This window comes from Sphaeramia orbicularis, chromosome 4, assembly GCF_902148855.1.
Source record: "Sphaeramia orbicularis chromosome 4, fSphaOr1.1, whole genome shotgun sequence".
NCBI lineage: Eukaryota > Metazoa > Chordata > Actinopteri > Kurtiformes > Apogonidae > Sphaeramia > Sphaeramia orbicularis.
Genome location: NC_043960.1, coordinates 49,868,461 through 49,887,710, shown reverse-complemented (window position 1 = coordinate 49,887,710; position 19,250 = coordinate 49,868,461). Strand labels below are relative to the sequence as shown.

At 42.0% G+C, this 19,250-nt stretch overlaps 1 protein-coding gene across 1 annotated transcript in view; it reads right to left on the bottom strand.

Moving 5' to 3' along the window:
- arhgef18b (rho/rac guanine nucleotide exchange factor (GEF) 18b) overlaps positions 1 to 19,250 on the bottom strand; it is a 138,812-nt gene that overhangs the window by 103,840 nt on the left and 15,722 nt on the right. The window contains 6 exon segments of the mRNA XM_030132070.1: positions 8,653 to 8,727; positions 10,105 to 10,156; positions 10,321 to 10,453; positions 12,052 to 12,244; positions 13,603 to 13,631; positions 13,633 to 14,232. Coding sequence (XP_029987930.1) covers positions 8,653 to 8,727; positions 10,105 to 10,156; positions 10,321 to 10,453; positions 12,052 to 12,244; positions 13,603 to 13,631; positions 13,633 to 14,232 — 1,082 coding nt within the window.

The following is a 19,250-nucleotide window of genomic DNA, read 5'->3' as shown; positions in this document are numbered from 1 at the left end:
CCGGGGTTTTTGAAAGTTCAGGGTAATGCTCAAAGTTCCTGCAAAAGTTCCTGCGGTGGAAAAGGGCCTATTCAAAATAACAATTTCATCCCATCTCACAATTTAGTCATACAATACGGCATCATTAATAATAAATACTTTGAGTATCTTCAATTAAAGTCTACCATCAGAGCTAAATTTAATCTCTTTGATCTAGATATACCTCTGTCATTTCCAGATTTTTTCAGCATTCCTCAGAGTAACAGCTTTCCTTCCTGTCCTCTGTTGAGAGCAGACGTGTTTCTGAGCTGTCCTTGCCTTCCTCTTTTTTTTTTTCTCCTGCTTTTGCCTCTGCGTCTCGTCTGTTTTTGTCTTTGGATCCCCTGCTTGCTGTATTCCTGAACAACTAAATTATGGAATTGATCAACTGGACACTCAGCGCAATTGACAAGATTTTTTCACCCAGGAAGAAAGGCATCGGGAGGAGCCCACCTGCCCTGACAGAACTTTTGCAGTATGCGATCGACGTTTGGAACAAGTGGAGGTAGTATGGCTGTGGGTTCTGTCAGTGGAGAATATAATATTTACCTATTTGGATTTTTGATAACAGGACACCTTCTAATTGGTCTTGAAGTTGCCCTGGTCTATCGCAAAGTTGTAAAGACAGCAGCACACATAGAGACCCCACTGCTGTCAATCGAAATTAAGGAGCACTTCAGAGCGGTTACTGACAACATGAAGGTTTTACAGCGGATGGTGGCACAGTCGGACGATTGCATGACGAGCTGTGGACTCACACAAAAGTTGGATTACATCGCTGGACAGACCGTGGATGTGCTCTGGCAAATCGCGGGACTGAGGGAAAAGGACGAACTGTGCAGGTCTAGCTGCTCTGAAGTGATGAGTGATGCTGAGGCCTAGTTATGATAAAAATAAGTTATAACTAAATTAAGCATAAATCAAATCATTTTTCCGCAGTTAATTCTGTTTCTCCTGGGAGCTGGTAAAGCAGTTGGAGCCACTCTTGTCTAATGTATTCCTTTGCAGTCAAAACATCCATCCAAGGTCAAGACCCAGGACTAAATGAACTGATAAAGGACAGAAGTCTAAGTCTCCTATTTTTCATACACAGACTTTCAAGGACTCACCATATAAAAGCATTTAACCCCCCCCCCCCCCAATCTCCGTCTGCCTCACAACATTCTTCTTCTCTTCTTGTCCCCCTCCCACAACCAAATCCATTGAAAAAGTTCCATCATGTGTCCACGTGTACTGTGTTTATAATGTCTTATGTCTTATGTATGTGATGGACGCTTGCATTATCTTCCCTGTTATTCTTTCGAAGGATTTGTGTTGGGCGCATGCGCACGCAGCGACCGGCAGTGAGCGAAAGCTTGCTGCAAAACAAATCTACCCACGGGTACAAATAATGTCACCTTGAACCTTGAACCTTATCTAAAATGTATATTATACTTGTCCGAGCAGACTCTGCAATGTCTCTTCCATCATCTAGGTGGGAGAAAGACCTGACAATCAGTCGAGACCCATCTTTCTGCAGCCAAATCTGCAAAAACACCTTCAGTATGACCAAAAGCTCTAACTTGCAACTTACATAGTTTCAAATTCTACATAGAACACATTACACCAGAAACAGAATGTAAAGAATGAGACTCACCTGCTCTAGCAGTTGTCAAAACTGCAGAGCTGCCAAAGCAGATGATTATATACATACTTTCTGGCACTGCACCCCGGTAAAAAAAATTCTGGCTAGGGATATGTGATGAACTATCCTCCACACTGGGCTGCATGGTTTCAGCTTGCCCTCCACTCTGCCTGCAGAGTGATCTTTCAAATATTAACATCAAAGGTAACAATCCACCTCTACTCCTTACCGCCTTATGCATTGCCAAGAAAACTATCCTTATGAACCAGAAGTCAAGGGAGAGTTTGAGTATATCTTACTTCAGAAATCTCCTGTTGGACCACCTTTCAATGGAGAACATGTCTTCCACTTAAAAAAAAACACAAAAAATAATTGGCTACCTTTGAATCAACCTGGGCTCCAGTAGCCCAGTAGGTACTGGGGGCGGGGCTGCTCTCTGTTGGTTGCTCAGGGGCTGGGGTCGGCCCACTGCTGGGTCTCCCTCCAGCTTAGGTTAACCCATTGCCATACACACACTCACATTCACACACATCACTAAGCTGGCTACCTGTGGTCGGCAACCCCAGGACAGTTGGCCTGGTTCCACAGCCTCTGGCCGGCTGGCTTCAGGCCTGAGGGCTGCTGGACTCTCAGATCAGCTAGCCGTACAGTAACCCACCTTGCGGGAGGGGGATTTGCCTCCCTCCGCATTTTTACTGCACATTTGACACTCATCACATCAACAGACCATATTACACATACACAGCAAGGGACAGGGTACAGCAATCGGGCAGGGGGTGGGGTCGCTTTTCTGAGGCCATGCCCCCTGCCCCACATGGGGCTGCATTCGGTCATCACCTCCTCCTGTTTTTTTTTTAAACGCACATTAGACACTTATAAGCACCAACCCACAGGGCCGACACTTAGCACTTATAAAACAGGAGCTGGGGGGTTGCCGGGCCAGTGCAGGGGCCTGGTGTCACATCTGGCCCTGGGCTCTTCGACACTGCTGGGGGTTATCCCTGCCTCTGTCAGTTCATCCTGCCTCCGTGGTGGAGTGGGTGGCAGCCTTGGTGTTCTGCTTGCTAATGGAGGGTTCATCTGCTTGCCATGCCCAGGGACATGGGCCCTGTGCGGATGGTGGGGGCGGGGGAACTGACTCGGCCTCCTTGCCCCATGGTGAGGGGGCTGATCATTGGGTTTTGGATGGGGCAGGTGGGAGCTGTGTGGGGGTGCTGCCACCCTGTGAAGGGGGGGGACTGGCCTGACCCTCTGGTCCTTGTGGGGGGTTCTAGATTGGGCGGCATGGATGGGGGTGGGCATGGTCATCCCCTTGATGGGGGTGTCTGCAGGGCCTCCGGTGTTGGGTGGTTCGGTCGGCCTGGGGGGACTGTGGGGGGCCATGTTTGGAGGATACCTGGGGGGTGGGGGCTGGTCTCCTTAGTGTGTGTGTGGGTCCTGCAACTCCTGTCAGGGCAGGCCCCTCATGCGCAAGCCCTGTCATGTCTGCTCCCAGACTGTGTCTGTCTTTTCTGTTTTGTCTGTCATTTCCTGTTTTATTTTATTAAGTTTCCCTCTTGTGTCATGTCTGGTGTCTTTACTTCCCCTCCTTGATTGTTTCACCTGCTCCTGATTACCTGACTCCTCCCTGATTATCTCCACCTGTGTCCAATTGTCTTCCCGCCCTCTTGTGTATTTAAACCCTGTGTTTTCCCCTGTTCCTTTGCCAGTTTGTGTTCTACCTTTGTGTGCTCACTTACCAGCGTTTTTGAATACCTGTCAGTCTGTCTGCCCGTTTTGACCCGTTTTGCCTTCCGACCACCGATTCTGCCTGTTCCTTGTCTGCCTGCTCGTCTGGTTCTGACCTGGTTCGTACATCGACTTCTGATTCTGCCTATTCCCTGACTACCTCAGCCTCCAACGTGTTACCTTGTGTTTCGACCCTCGCCTGGACCTTGACCATGAGTAGCCTTTCCCTCATGTCCCGTTGCCTCTTGAATTGCCCTCCTGTGTATGACCTGGCTTGTTTTTTGACTATCCTCTGTTTTGCCCTAGTCGGGGTGTTGACGGGAATCCTCCGGCTCGGCCGTGCTGACCATCCATATTCCCTGCTCACAGCCCGGACGAAGAGTCCAGTATCACACGCCTTCATAGACGTGTTAACTATTTTGTGCTGTGTTTTTACTACTGTGATTGTGTTTAATAAACACTCTCAATTGGTCATCTGTGTTCTGGTCTTGCATTTGGGTTCAGCCTTTGTACTAGTCCCATTACAGTACAAACTGGCCAATAAGATGAACCCAGCAGACCTAGACCAGGTCCGGGAGGCAGTTCGGTCCCAGGGGCAACGCTTAGGGGGACATGAACAGATTTTGCACTCCCTAATGGATAAGATGAATCAGCTGTCCGTTCAGTTTTCCCAGTATTCTGGTAACCAGGCTTCTGCTCCGGTCCTGCCAGTCGAGAATATTAACTCTGTCTCACCCGTTAAAGCCTTGGAGGAACCCAACATCCCACCTCCATCTAAGTACACAGGTAACCCTGATACTTGCCGTAATTTTTGTACGCAACTCCAGCTCATTTTTGATTCCCAGCCCCGCTGTTTTGGTAATGAGTCAGCTAAGGTTGCATATATTGCTAGCCTGTTGGAAGGCCCTCCTTTAAGCCTTTTCAACGCAGCCTAAGAACAAGGGTCTCCCATCACTCAGTCAGCCTCGAGTTTGATGGCTGAGCTAAAAAGGATTTATGACCATCCTATCCGTGGACCACAGGCCTGTCAAAGACTCATGAGGCTGAGGCAGGGAGATCGCCCCATTAGGCAGTATGTCAGTGAGTTTCATTCGTTGGCAGCAGAATCTGAATGGAACGAGAAGTCTCTGATCTCTGCGTTCCAGAGCGGTCTTAACCGCACTATCGGTCGTGAGATGGCGCTCCGGCAGGAACTCCATTCACTAGATGAGGTCATCGAGGCAGCTATTCGGGTCTCTGACCAGTCAGCGTTTTGGCAGCCAGAACCATCATGGAACCGCCAGCCTTCCATGAGTAAGCCCCACTCAGAACCCCCTCACCCAGTACCTGAGTCCAGCGGGGGTTCGAAGGTGGAACCGATGCAAGTGGGTCGGACTCGTCTGTCAGCAGAGGAGCGTCAACGCCGTCTGGTGGCTGGTCTGTGTCTTTACTATGGTCAGGAGGGGCACCGAGTTAGCAACTGCCCAGTGAAGCCTAGAATGACGGCAGGTGAGGACTCTCTTTTGAGCAGAACGTTCTGTGTGTCCAGCGCCTCTCGTGTTCAGCCCTTGGTCTGTGTGTGCTCTAACCCTGTGTCTCTGCACCTTCCAGTCCTGATAGACTCCGGGTCAGACGCTAATCTTATGGATGAAGAATTAGCTAAGCAGCTCCACCTCAGTCTGCTCCCGGTTCTGGAGGCGAGGGCTTTAGACAATCACATTATCTGTAGAGTGACTCAATGGACTCAACCAGTTACTGTCCGGTTCAAAGATGGTCACTCTGAGGAAATCAGTTTTCATATTTACCACTCTGACTCTCACCCTCTCATATTAGGTCACCCCTGGCTTTCTTTCCATGACCCCTGTATTAACTGGCAAACGGGGGAGGTCCAAGCTTGGGGAGAGAGGTATGGTTCCTGTCGTGAGGGGGTCCGGGATCCTGACCCTCCGTCCAAGCCAGTCCAGGTCACTGTGGCTCCTGTCATTTCTCCGGAGGAGCTGGAGACGGTGTTTCCTGCTCTTAGTAAGGTACCTGAGTGTTATCACGACCTTAAAGAGGTATTTAATAAGTCATGCGCTACTGCGCTGCCCCCTCACAGACCGTATGACTGTGCCATTGATTTACGTCCTGGTACCTGCCCCCCTAAGGGGAGGCTGTATTCTCTGTCTGGTCCGGAGACGGCCGCTATGAAAAAGTATATTGATGAGTCCCTGGCGGCCGGCCTGATTCGACCATCCTCATCTCCAGCTGGGGCAGGGTTTTTCTTCGTCGACAAGAAGGATAAGACGCTACGCCCTTGTATTGACTATCGTGGCCTTAATGACATTACCATCTGTAATAGATATCCGTTACCCCTCATGTCTTCGAACTATTACACGGGGCCAAAGTATTCACCAAGTTAGACCTCCGTAATGCATATCACTTGGTGAGAATCAGAGAAGGGGACAAGTGGAAGACTGCCTTTAACACCCCAAGCGGACACTATGAGTACTTAGTGATGCCGTTTGGTCTCACTAACGCCCCGCTGTTTTTCAAGCATTAGTCAATGATGTGTTACGTGACATGCTCAATGTTTTGTATTTGTGTATCTGGATGACATTCTTATTTTTCTCCGGATGAGAGGTCACATGTCCAGCATGTCCGCCAGGTGCTCCAAAGACTGCTCCAGAATCAACTGTTTGTAAAAGCTGAGAAGTGTGAGTTTCACCACCCGTCTGTTCCTTTCTGGGTTTCATCATCCGCTGAGGGGAGTGTCCAGATGGACCCAGACAGGTCAGTGCTGTCAGGGATTGGCCCACGCCCACCAGTCGTAAGGATGTCCAGAGGTTCCTTGGATTTGCTAATTTCTACAGGAAGTTCATTAGGGGGTTCAGCAGTGTGGCTGTCCCTTTGCATGCTCTAACCTCTCCCAAGTCCGTTTTCAGATGGAATCCCGAAGCTGACGCAGCGTTTGTGAAGCTGAAGAGGGCGTTCACTTTGGCCCCCATTCTGTCGGTTCCGGATCCAGCTCGTCAGTTCGTTGTGGAGGTGGACGCCTCTGATCTGGGGTTGGGGCAGTCATTTCGCAACGCTCCCCAAAGGACAACAGACTTCACCCGTGCGCTTTCCTCTCCAGGAGACTGTCGAAAGCGGAGAGTATTATGACATCGGCAACAGGGAGTTGCTAGCCATCAAGGTGGCCCTGGAGGAATGGCGCCACTGGCTGGAGGGGACCGAAATACCATTCATGATCTGGACGGATCACAAAAACCTGGAGTATCTGCGGTCGGCTAAGAGACTCAACTCCCGTCAGGCCAGGTGGGCTCTGTTCTTTACACGATTCAACTTTTCACTGGGGGGGGCACTGATCAGCCTTGGCGGAGGTCTACGCTCTCCGAGTGCTTCTAGTTATTGCTGTTTTTACTGTTTATTATTGTCACTAGGGGTGTAAACAGTACAGAAAATTTTGGTTCTGTACATTTTTGGTACAGGGGTGTTCGGTTCGATACCTTTTTTGATACATTTTTGGCAAAGTAAAGGAGACCAGTGAAGGGGGGTTGCGCTCCCCAACTACCTGTGGGACACAGGACATTTCTACAAAATATTGTTCAATCATTTGTGCATTAATAGGCACCCCACGTTATGTATTTTGGTGTTTTTGAATGTTCAATGTTCGTTTATGGGAAACAATGTAATTTACTGAGTGTTTTTGTTTTGCCTCACAGTATTCCCTGAAGTCCTGTGAATGTGACCTCACAGTAATACCACAGCAGAGGCACGGCGAAGGAGAAGAGGAGCAAGTTCATTTGATTTTGCCAACTTGAGTTAAGAAATAAAAACCTTTTTGCTATAAAGGAACCCATGGACTCTTTTGTGCCACAAAGCTGCAACATACTGAAAACCGAAAATGAAACTTAACATGCTTCGAATGTCCGACCCAGCTTCTGTGCCTCTGTTATACTCTCTGTTGTCATGTTTTGGGTTTTTTGCAGCAGCAGCAGCATTGAGAATTTGCTGTTGCTGAATGTATATCGAGGAAACCCTGCACATGGGTTCTGCGTGCGGCCACCCTGCTTTCTGAGTGTTTGCATTCTTCACAATGGCTACATGTATTTGTTCACTACACCTCCTTATTGTATCGAAGTTGGGATTGGTATCAGCTACCAATCTGGCATTTTTTAGAAGATCAGATCGGATTTAATCACGAGATTGAGCTGATCCGGGCCCAGTTCTGAGGGTGGGGGGTAAACAAACGTCCTGGCCCCTCAAATTAAAGTTCCGGAAGATAGGGAAAAGGAAAATGAGCTGCAACAGTGGGAGGCTTAGAGGCTGGGGCACCGATAAGTGGGGGTAAACATTACAAATTCATGGGGCCCAGTATTTGTGGGGGCCCACTGAGCAGTGGAGGGGGCCCAGTGGATATAGAAGTTGTGAAAATTTAATGTAACTGCCGCTGTAAAAGAGAGGTGTAGAAGTCGGGAGGCAAATGTTGAAAGAATGTTAAGTTTCATTTTCACTGTATCATAAGTGACATTGTTTATGGACCACACTCCCACATACATAACACTAGCATAATAATCTATAAATAATGATTCCAAATTTAAATCAAAATTATTTATTGTAATTTATTGTAAAAAGTCGGTATCAGATCGGTATTGGATCGGTATTTGCAAAAGTAATCCTGAAAAAATTGGATTGGATCGGAAGCAAAAAAATCCATATCAGGACATCACTATATCAAAGGCCCTGAACCGAAACGGTTTGGTACAAACAAGTGCAACATTACACCCCTAGTTGTCACTGTTTATTGTTGTTGTTACTGTTAATTGCTGTTGTTACTGTTTATTGTTGTTGTTAGGGTTCTGTTTTTGCCTGTTGTTTGTTTCTGTTTCTGGGTCATTGTTTGTTTGTGTATAACCCCTCCCATCAGGTAATATCCATACAGTAATAAAATAATTAAATCCAGCCAATAGGGGGAATTGATCTAAGGTTCAAAACCCTCTTAGATCAAAACTGTCAAACAACTTGTGGCCCTAGTATGCATATATTGGAGGCCAAATTGCTGAACAGAACAGGGCAAATAAATAAATAAAATAAAATTAGTTAATGAAGGGAAATGAATAGAATAATACAAGATTAAGAAATATTGTAATCCTTCCTGTAAAATACAAAACAAATTTACAAACACCTGGAAGTAAAATGTTATCAAGTTAAAAATTGAAAAAGCCTCAAAAGTGACACATAGTTGCATGTCACATAATCATTAACAATAACAGAATGCTAAATTTCATGTAGCATCTTACTACTTACTTACTGGTACTTACTCATTAGAGAGGAACTCATACCACGTGACATTTCCTGAATCTTTGGCATCAGCTTTGTTGTTCCTCTGCTTTACTCTGTGGAACACAATGACAATGAGTTTAAGTTACTGGCCAAATATACTGACACATTGCAGTTTTTGTCTGAATGCTTAAACACACTGGTTTGTGAAGCTACAAAATTTGAAACATTAATACTGTTTCCCAGTGAGATTATCAATGGCAGCAAACTGAATGCATAAACCCTACAAGACACTCAGTCTGCAAGTTAATAATACACTTCTTCAAAAATTGTAACTATTAGCCATTTGATGTGAATGAGGTCTTGTGGATGTCACACCCATTTTTTGTTCAGCATTTTCACAATTGTTTGCATCTTTTTCTACTAAGCTTTTATTGATTGATGAGTAACAATCTTCTGAGAAAATAAAACAAACTTTCCCTCCTCATTTGTACAGTTATGTAGATGAACACACATCCATAATTGACACATGTGCATACCAATTGGTATTTACCTCATGCATAACAAAACTCTGCACACAAAAAAAGCAAAAGCCACGTGTGTTTTTCTTTCATACAATCAATGTGTAAGAAATATGTTGTGTGCCATGTATTGATGCAAAAACAAAAGTATTTGCTTTTGCTGGACATATAACTGAGTTAAATAAGGTTTGAACTGTTTCCTTGTCAAGTGAATTAAACATAGTATTACATCATAGTGATAATGTTCCATACTACCAGTGCAGAAACAGGCAGGTGCAAATGTGCATGTTTACAATGTGCATGTACACACAGAGTGCTCCCCCTGTAATCAACAAGCCTGTCCCGCTGCTGCTTAAGACCAAAATCAAGTCTGAGCTGCAGCAGGAGCGAGCAGACCTCCCTCTCCTGTTTACTTACCCGTGGTACAACTTTAGCTCGTGAAGAACTTTCTGTACCAACAGCCTAAGACAAACAAGAGACTGCTGAGACTGAGCGGGAAAGGAATGAGGTAAGATGAGAGGAGACAAGAGGAAAGGCGAGAAGCTGGGAGTTGGGCGTCAAACTGTGATTTAGAGAAGAATCCTCCCTTGTCTGCCACATCCACACAATCACACACAGTTGCACCATTGCACATATACAACAGTATACACAATTTCACGCTAAGGGACCATCTAAGGAGTTGCGAGAGAGGGCTGTGGGAGGAGGACGTAGTAGATCTATGACATGAAGCATAAATGTCAGCAGGGAAAGCCCCTCTGGTCTGTGGAAGTAACAGTTTACAACTACAGAACAGTATGTGCGCTACTGTATTAAAACTACTTAAAGTAGCAGGTATGATATGTATGACATACAACTGATTAGCTCCTACTGTTTTCATCAGTAAACTCAAACTGTGTCTCTGGTAATGTGTAAATGAAGTATTGTCATTCATGTGTAAGTCAAAGCCTAACTTACTAACTTAACTAGACTTACATGTGGCACTGCCCTTCAGTGGAATGCAAGTTCTCCTCAGGGTCAAGCTCCTCTGCAGCAAAAGAAAGAGAAGATATATTCAGCAACAACAACAACAACAATAATTAATAATAATAATAATAATAATAATAATAATAATAATAATAATAATAATAATAATAATAATAATGGCATTTAGCAGTTGCCCCCTGAGTGTAAAACACATTCAACACTCACCCCCACCTCCTGCTGCCCTCGCAGCCTGTTTGGATGTCTGTACAACATGAGAAACATGTGCAACATGAGACTGTTGGTCTGTGGCGAGGATGTCTGAGCGGGAGAACAGATGTCTGCCAGCTGCACCAGGAGCCTGCAATCATTGCACAATAAACACACAGGTCTATCATGTATGCTTTTTGGTTTACTTTGTTTTCTTCAATATTCAACAGACATACTGTTATAAAAACTTCACACTGACATTCAGTCAAGCACTCAAAAGAGAACATTGGTGTCTCCTCCGACCCAAACAACACAAACGCATAATGCAAGATGCGATCATATCTGTATCGCTTACTGAATCGCCCACCAGAGAACAAAGTTGAACAGGTGCATTTTGCTATGTATTTCACATTGGGGAAATAGATTAGCAGCTAAAAAGGCAATGGAAAGTGAGAATTGAGACAGACATTGGACCATATTTCAGTAAAATGATATAATGTTATATGACAAACTTTAGCTACTGTTGCAGCTAATGTTAGCATTCAACCACATCCATCCTTTGCATTCAACCATGTCATTGTTTTATAATGTCACAATATGACAGGAAAGCCTTAAATGAATCCTGAAATATCAACACTTTATGACTATTTAAGCCTGGAAGTACAATGCAATAGATGCAATCAAGCTGACAGTCTTTGACCCAGCATCAGATATTATGTAGTTAAATTAGGTACAGAATGTGACATTATCATAGCTGGAACATATCATTTTGTGTTCACACAGACTCCATCTAACACAACAGTTTATTCCAACTCTTGGTCTGTTAAAAATACACAATAGCATCTAATTATCTCAGATGCTTCAAAAGTCATTTATGTATCTCCCACCATATCATGTGACACTGTTGAACAGCAGTGCTAGTCAGGAAGTCACTGAATAATCATAGCATTTATTCAAATATGTGGTGTATCCAGCTGTGTGTTATCTTGAAATAAAGCCAAGTGTCTCCCTTTTGCTATCCACCACCTTCTCAGTTCTTGACCTGCCAATAAGTAAATTGATAATCATTTGTCAAATTTATATGACTTCAAAACAGAGTTTGAATGTCCCACCTTGGGCATAACATCAGAGTAAAATGGCTGCCTTGTCAGTGTGGTCTATTGTGGTTGACAAGACAATGTTAGCAACAGCTTCTTTCACTGATGAGTACTGCTAGACGTTAAATTAACTAGTTAGCTAACAAGTCACCAACTAACAAAACAAGTAAAAGTTTAATGTACACAAACACATGACTAAAACATGATATGATAAAAGGATAATTAATTTGTTTATGAGCAGCACTGTGGTGTATCCAGCTGACAAATAAATACAAATTATTTTTGGTCCTGACCCTTGATTTGGGAAGGGCAACTCATTACAGGGTCTGCAGTTTGTTAGTTTACAGCACTTTATTTCATTGAAAATTTCAGTGTTTTTCAATTTCTTTCCAGTGTTCACTCTGTGGCCATCCATCAACAATAAGTCTGTGTCTAAATGTCTAAATCCATTGGGACAGCAAAAAACAACAGTGAATTTGTCCCACTAGCAAGTATCTCTGGCAAGTGTCACCATTATTGTCTAAACACGACACAAAAACACATTAATAAGACACAGTGGCGCTCTGGTTTCCATGTTCCTTCTTCACAGTGAACACAGACTCTGTACATCGTCAGCCTCATCTTTTAAATAAAGTCATTATTTCTTTATTACCATGCTTGTGACTCTGGCTCTTGAACAGGGGACCATGTGTTTGTGACCATCTGGCTCGTCCCCCTGGACGCTGTCGGGACATGCTGTGCAGTTGACAGTTTGCAGCTCAGTTGACTGAAAGAGACTGTTGTCTCTGTCTTCGTCTTCATCTCCGTCCCCATCACTGTCCATTGCGTTGGTATCCAGACTTAGTCTGTCAGTGACACACAACAGGAGTTTACCTACACACTGAAATACACACTATCTACAAACCAAATTTACTTTAAGTCAAGTAACATAGTTCTGTGTTTATTTTTATCTTATTTATTGGTTTCAATATTTATATAGTATTTTAGTGCCCTGCTCACGTTCACTTCAGTCAAAAGTAATTCTACACCACTATTAAAAGCAGTGACACAGCAACCAACTATACCACTGAGCAATAGTCAGTTTATACCTCTATGTACATGTTTTTGTATTTAATGATGTTCAGTGATAATATAGTAATATATGCAGAAGTTTAAAAAAAAAAAAAACTATTAAAAAGAACTTGACACAACTTATGTGCAGTTATTATTTCCAATAATGTTATATTTTTTCCAGTGACTGTTTGTCCACAATGTTGGACAAATTTTGTCCATTTAAGGTCAAAAGGTGAAGATCAGTAAACCCCCCCCCCAAAAAAAACCCCCCAAAAAACATCAATTTGATAACAATAGAAATGTTAGAAAATTCACTTTCAATCTAATTTACCCCATACATGTAAAAAAAAAAAAAAAGTAGCACAAAAAAAAATAACTCCAAAAGGTTGAAGGACAAAGGTGAAGATTCTGTACGAAAATCTTTCAAATTTTCCCAATTTTGTTTGCCAGCATGTAAAATAAAACCTTGCATGAATTTTCTCACCAATGATTGATAGTTGGATGTGTTCAGAGTTGTGTTTGGAGACTGATCATGTCACAAAATTGTTGTGAAATGTTCCGCCATGAGTCAGTGTGTTTGTTGAATATGGTTTGTTGCTGCCTTACCACAGGACTCTGTACTCTGAATGCTTTGTAATATTTATTCTTAAGTGACTCTTAACTTAATGCCATCATAGAATGAGTGGTATATTTAGTTATTAAAATATTCTGGATATAAATAGAGTATGACACAGACAGAGGGTGCATTGTTTGTATCTATTTTTGTGCTGATCTGGTGGGAAGTGTTTTTTAGTCCTTTTCATGTACACCAGACTGATGTAATTCCATCAATTTGAAGTAATAGCACCGTACCATACAGTTGTGCTTAAATTATTACTAAAGCTACTAGTGTGAGTGGGTGTGTGCAATTTTTAGGGGTATTTTTGTACTTTATTCTTTCCTTACTCTTTTGTCTTTCTTATTTGTCGACTTTGCAGTATGTTGTTAAATATGAAAAACAGAGATCTTGGACACTGGAACATTCAATATTATGAGTATCATAATAAAACACTGACTAGACTAAGCTGTTGAAGTTCTTACCCACTACCCACTTCATATATTAAAATATATCACAATTTATCACCTCCATCCATCCATCCATCCATCCTACCTCCTCCCCAGATTAATGGGGGACATAGGAAACACCCCAGCTGTGTCTTCGAGAAGTCGACATCGATCTGACCAGAATAGGAAAGCTGTCCAGGTCTGGCTCTCCATCTAAGTCCATATTGATTTGCTCCTTTCTTATTTCTGATCCAGCCGTTGTTTTAGCTGATTCCATGGATCCTAACAATCCATTCAGATCGATTGTCAAGTTCACTCCTACTGCAGGGCCAGGGGAGTCTCTGCTGTCAATAATACACCCTGGAAGTGACTTGGGACTGAGCTGAGTGACCACAAAGCTCTGACCAGGATCCTCTGTAGGCTGCTTCCAGGAGCTGGATGACAGTGCCTTTACTGTATGGGAGTGAGTGGTCAGAGAGGGATGTGCAGACCAGTCACTGACAGGACATTCTGTGATCAGAGACGTGTGATGGTTAGCAGATGTATTGACAGTTTTGTGGTCTGGGATTGCAGCTACTGTGGATGCAGCACTCTGTAAAGTCACTATCCCTCCTTCCAGGTCTTTGAAGAACTCTGAGTCTCTGAGAGAGGAGCTGAGGCCCAGCAGGTCCTCCACACTGCTGCTGTCCTCCACAGCAAGACAGTCATAGTCACTGACTACTGAACACGCATCCTGCTATTAAGAGGACACAAGATAAGACAGAGCAAAACACCAACCAGCATATGATTCAAGGTTTAATGTCTGCATACACCCTTCCTCTCCTACGGTGACCACCCAAACACCTTATTATAATCAATGTTCATCTTGTCTGTTCTGGGCCTTTTAGTTACAGAGATAATAACTCTCTGGATATGAATCTTACACATAACACTGGACAGGGTTTCCAACTCCTCAGTATTAAAGTATCTATTGTCCATCCTAAAGCTACTAGAAGTTGTTAAATGACATCATCACCTAATTTCATAATTGTAAATGTTCATGTAATTGTAATGAACGATGTACGAGGGAGGAATAACATTGCATTAGAGACAAAATGTGAGTATAAAAACACCCTAAATATATTTAGAACTACAAATTAACTATACTACAATATACTACACATTTTTTTTTTTTTTTTTTTTCGCTCACAGTGTGTGCGTGAGTGACAGAGACAGAGTGGAGCTGAATGACAGACAATGTCAGGCAGGTATTTGAACTAAGCATCCAGGTAAAGGTTGGAGAGTTTATCACTATGAAAGGGCCTTCCAAGCCCTTAGCTGCACAGTTTAGAAGAGGAGAAAAGAGGAGGATGAAAACTAATCCAATTACAGAGGTATGTAACCTGTTATAATGTTAAAAAAACGTTTGATGTTACTAGCTACAGCTAGCTGAACTGAAATGAAGCAAAGCTGGCAAATAATGGACCTGGAGATGATTAAGATATGAGATATCTGCTAAGGTGTGGTTTACTGCTGCTGAACTGGGTTATATATGTTTTTATATGTTTCTACGCTGTTTAACTGCTGGTTAGCTGGGTTATGTATGTTTCTATCTGGTTTAACTGCTGGTTAGCTGGTTTATATATGTTTCTATCTGGTTTAACTGCTGGTTAACGGTTTATATATGTTTCTATCTGGTTTAACTGCTGGTTAGCTGGTTTATATATGTTTCTATCTGGTTTAACTGCTGGTTAACTGGTTTATATATGTTTCTATCTGGTTTAACTGCTGGTTAGCTGGTTTATATATGTTTCTATCTGGTTTAACTGCTGGTTAACTGGTTTATATATGTTTCTATCTGCTTTAACTGCTGGTTAGCTGGTTTATATATCTTTCTATCTGGTTTAACTGCTGGTTAACTGGTTTATATATGTTTCTATCTGCTTTAACTGCTGGTTAGCTGGTTTATATATCTTTCTATCTGGTTAAACTGCTGGCTGCTTTGTGCATCTCCTCTCACGCTTTGCACATCTTCGCATTGTTTTCACATAAGTGATGTTGTGTATGGATCGCACCCCCACCCCCCCAACCTGCTATAGGGAATTTATACATTATAATGTACATGTGTTTGTGTCTCTGCTCAGTCAATGAGCCGCCCTAACCCGACCCCTAAATAAAGTGTCCAGGGTAACCCACTGATTCGTGCCTCACTAATTTCTTTGAATAGGATGGTGAGGAAGATAAAATATATGAAATAGCTAAAACTATCACTAAAGCTAAACTAAACTAAAACTAAGCATTCAGAAAAAAATTATAACTAATAAAAATTAGCAAACATGCTCTAAAAACTAATTAAAACTAACTGAATTAGAGAAAAAAAGGTCAAATCTAAATAAAACTAAACCATAATTAAAAATTCAAAACTATTATAACCTTGGTCGGCCCCGACCCGTTTCAGAGCCGATTACTGGGGCAAATTCACTCTTAACACACCTCAGACCACAGGATAATCTGATTGGACAAAACATAAAATAATCTGGCATTTGCCATCTTCTCGGCTCTTAAACGGGTTGGAGCCGACAATCGTAAATATTAAACTTGCTCAATATTTACGACTCCTGAGCAGAGTCCTGCACAGGTCTACTTTTCCAAACTGACACCCACCCGTACCCACATACATTAGACCCGTAACCTGACCCAACCCGTGATTAAACTCATTGTCTATACATAACTCACTTTTAAGGGCTTCATTTTTGCCTAAAACGCACACCATTAATAAATCTATAATATGCATTGCTCAATGATAGCTGTGGCTGGATGTAAACAGAGGTGGAGCTCACTTCAAAATAAAACAGGATGTGGATCAACCACGGTCAAATTAGATGATCATCATCATTTCAATGTCCTGCAAATTATTTTCATCCACAAATTTGTATTTTTTCACTTCCTTGCCTGCTACCCACCCGCATTTTGTTTAATTTGCCCGGGCCCGTACCCACAAAAATTCTTCTCTCTCTCTTTTTTTTTCTTTTTTACCAGACCCTTTTTTTTGGGGGGGGGGGGGGGGGGCGTTACTCGACCTGATTCAGGACTCTGCCCCTCATGCTATGTTTCATCTTCTTAATTTTTGTTAGGTCACATTTGATCACGTGAGATTTCTGGCTCGAAGGACTACATTCTAGATTGGTAGTAGGACAGAGTCGTTATGTGTGGTGTCCTGTGTTGAGATTATCGGAGCACACCACACACAGTATGATCAAAACTGTTCAATGCCTGATTTTTTTGTCTTCATGTGTGTGGTCTGCAACAGATAAAAGATCTCTTCAGATTCAGAAAATCCTTAGGGTTGTTCCCCGCCTTAGGAGACTATATCAAGTCACAGTAAAACATGAATATTTATGACAACAATTTTTTTTTATTTTATAAAGAAGCTGTATACCAAGTTTGAAGTCAATCAGAATTGTAGTTTGGGAGAAAAAGACGATTGAAATTTTTTCCCCATAAGAGCCCATGTTAAATTTTCCATAAGTTCCCGGATTGAGAAGAAGATCCTGATCAGCATGTGGTCATTATGTTTTGGTCATCTCCCCATCAGGGCTGGATTGTAGAAATTTCAACTTGATATCATTTATATTTACTGACTTATTGCATCGATCCACTTCCTATCTGTTATAATGGGGAAATTTTTCAAAGTCGCACCAAATCCAGAATCAGATCCAGATCCAAATAATTTAATTAATTTTTGTTGACATTATCATAAAGAAGCTGTATACCAAGTTTGAAGTCAATCGGAATTGTAGTTTCGGAGAAGGAGATGATTGAAATTTTTGTAACGGACGACAGACGACGACAGACGACGACAGACGACGACAGACACCGACGGACGCCACATGATGACAATAGCTTACAGCCTGTCGGCCGGTAAGCTAAAAACAAACAGGAAAGCAAGAAAAAACTGAAAACTGCAAAACTGAAATGGAGATGAAGCCCATATTATCTTCTGGGTAAAGTCCTCTGTCAGCTCTTCACCTTGTACCATAGGTGTATATTACATTTGTGTCCTTATGGGTTTTACAGGCCAAATAGCTGCCGAGTGTGATTTTCCACTAGGGTGCAAAGCAGTTCAATCAGGTTCTTTAATTCCCTGCCTTTTTTTAAGACAGAGGTCGAGTGTGTAAGGTTTTAAGCTGCAGGAACCAAGATGAGGGGGAAAACTGACAGAATATGAAAATACCCCTTCCACCTGCAGCTCTTTCCTTTCAGTCCAAATCAAAAGTTTAAATATAAATACAGATAATTTGATGGAATTCTGTTGTGGAAATGTGAAGTCATTTGCCCAAGCATCTAGGTCACGTCTGATGAAATCTGATCAGTGACTGGTTGCAAAAGCATTTACAGTCCATGTTGCACTGACATGTTTGTAAAGTAGCTCTGAATAGACTTTTTGTTGTCCTTTCTTGACTCAAATACTGAAACACACGTTTTCCTCTAAATGACACCAAATGATTTAATGTGTCCCAGTCATATAAACCCATGGTGTGTCTGTTGCTGTAAAAGTCAGTGTTTCCATCTTAGACACTTTGTTGGTATATTTAGTGATTTTTCAAACCCCTCTGGAGAGTCTTTATCACAAAAGCTACTAGTGACAAATCCATCACCTTTTACTGGTGTTATTGGAGCCTCTGACGTGAAAGTATGTATCGTTGTTTGTCTGAAACAAATCACTGCACTGAATATAAATCAGTCTCGTTGACATTGACAGTTTTCTCTATTGTCCCTTTTTGGTCCATTTAGATTGTTAGTGTAGACTGAAAATAAAAAAAAATTGTTGTTATAAATATTCATGTTTTACTGTGACTTGATATAGTCACAGTAAAACAGTGCCTTTAATATAGGCACTGAAATGATCATGTTACATTTAGAAAATAATACTATGCTACGAATTAAAATAGAATAGAGCTATCACAATTCTGAGTTGCAGTTTTACTCTGTGTAATGAGTGTGGAGGGTATTGTGTACAGTATTCTAAATGAAAGTTGCTGCTGTTTTGTACTTTTTATAATAATTTATTTAAATGTTTTGGGGGGTTTTTGTTTTGTTTTTTTTGGTTGGCTTGTTGCTTTCTGGAGTGTTCTGTTTAAATTTGTACTTTCTCTTTGCCTTTTGTTGACCCTTGTATTTTGTTCCTAATTATGTTCAAAATAAAGTTTATTATATCATATCATAAATGTGTATGTTTGGATTGGCAACACAAGGTATTGAAATGATTTCGATCCAGATCTGATTCTGCATTTGGTGCGACTTTGAAAAATGTTCCCATTATAACAGATAGGAAGTGGACTGATACAATAAATCAGTAAGTATCAATGATGTCAAGTTGGAATTTAAATTTTTTACAGATCTGATTGGAATATGACCAAAACATGGGCTATTTCTGTAATATAATAAATACACATAACTGGGTGATAATAAATGGCATCTGGATACATTTCCCAAAGCTTTTAATTTGGCCGGTAAGCTACAGGGCCATTGGTCCTATTTTTCTTTTCACTTTTCAGTTGCTTTAATATAGGCACTGAAATGATCATGTTACATTTAGAAAATAATACTATGCTACGAATTAAAATAGAATAGAGCTATCACAATTCTGAGTTGCAGTTTTACTCTGTGTAATCAGTGTGGAGGGTATTGTGTACAGTATTCTAAATGAAAGTTGCTGCTGTTTTGTACTTTTTATAATAATTTATTTAAATGTTTTGGGGGGGTTTTGTTTTG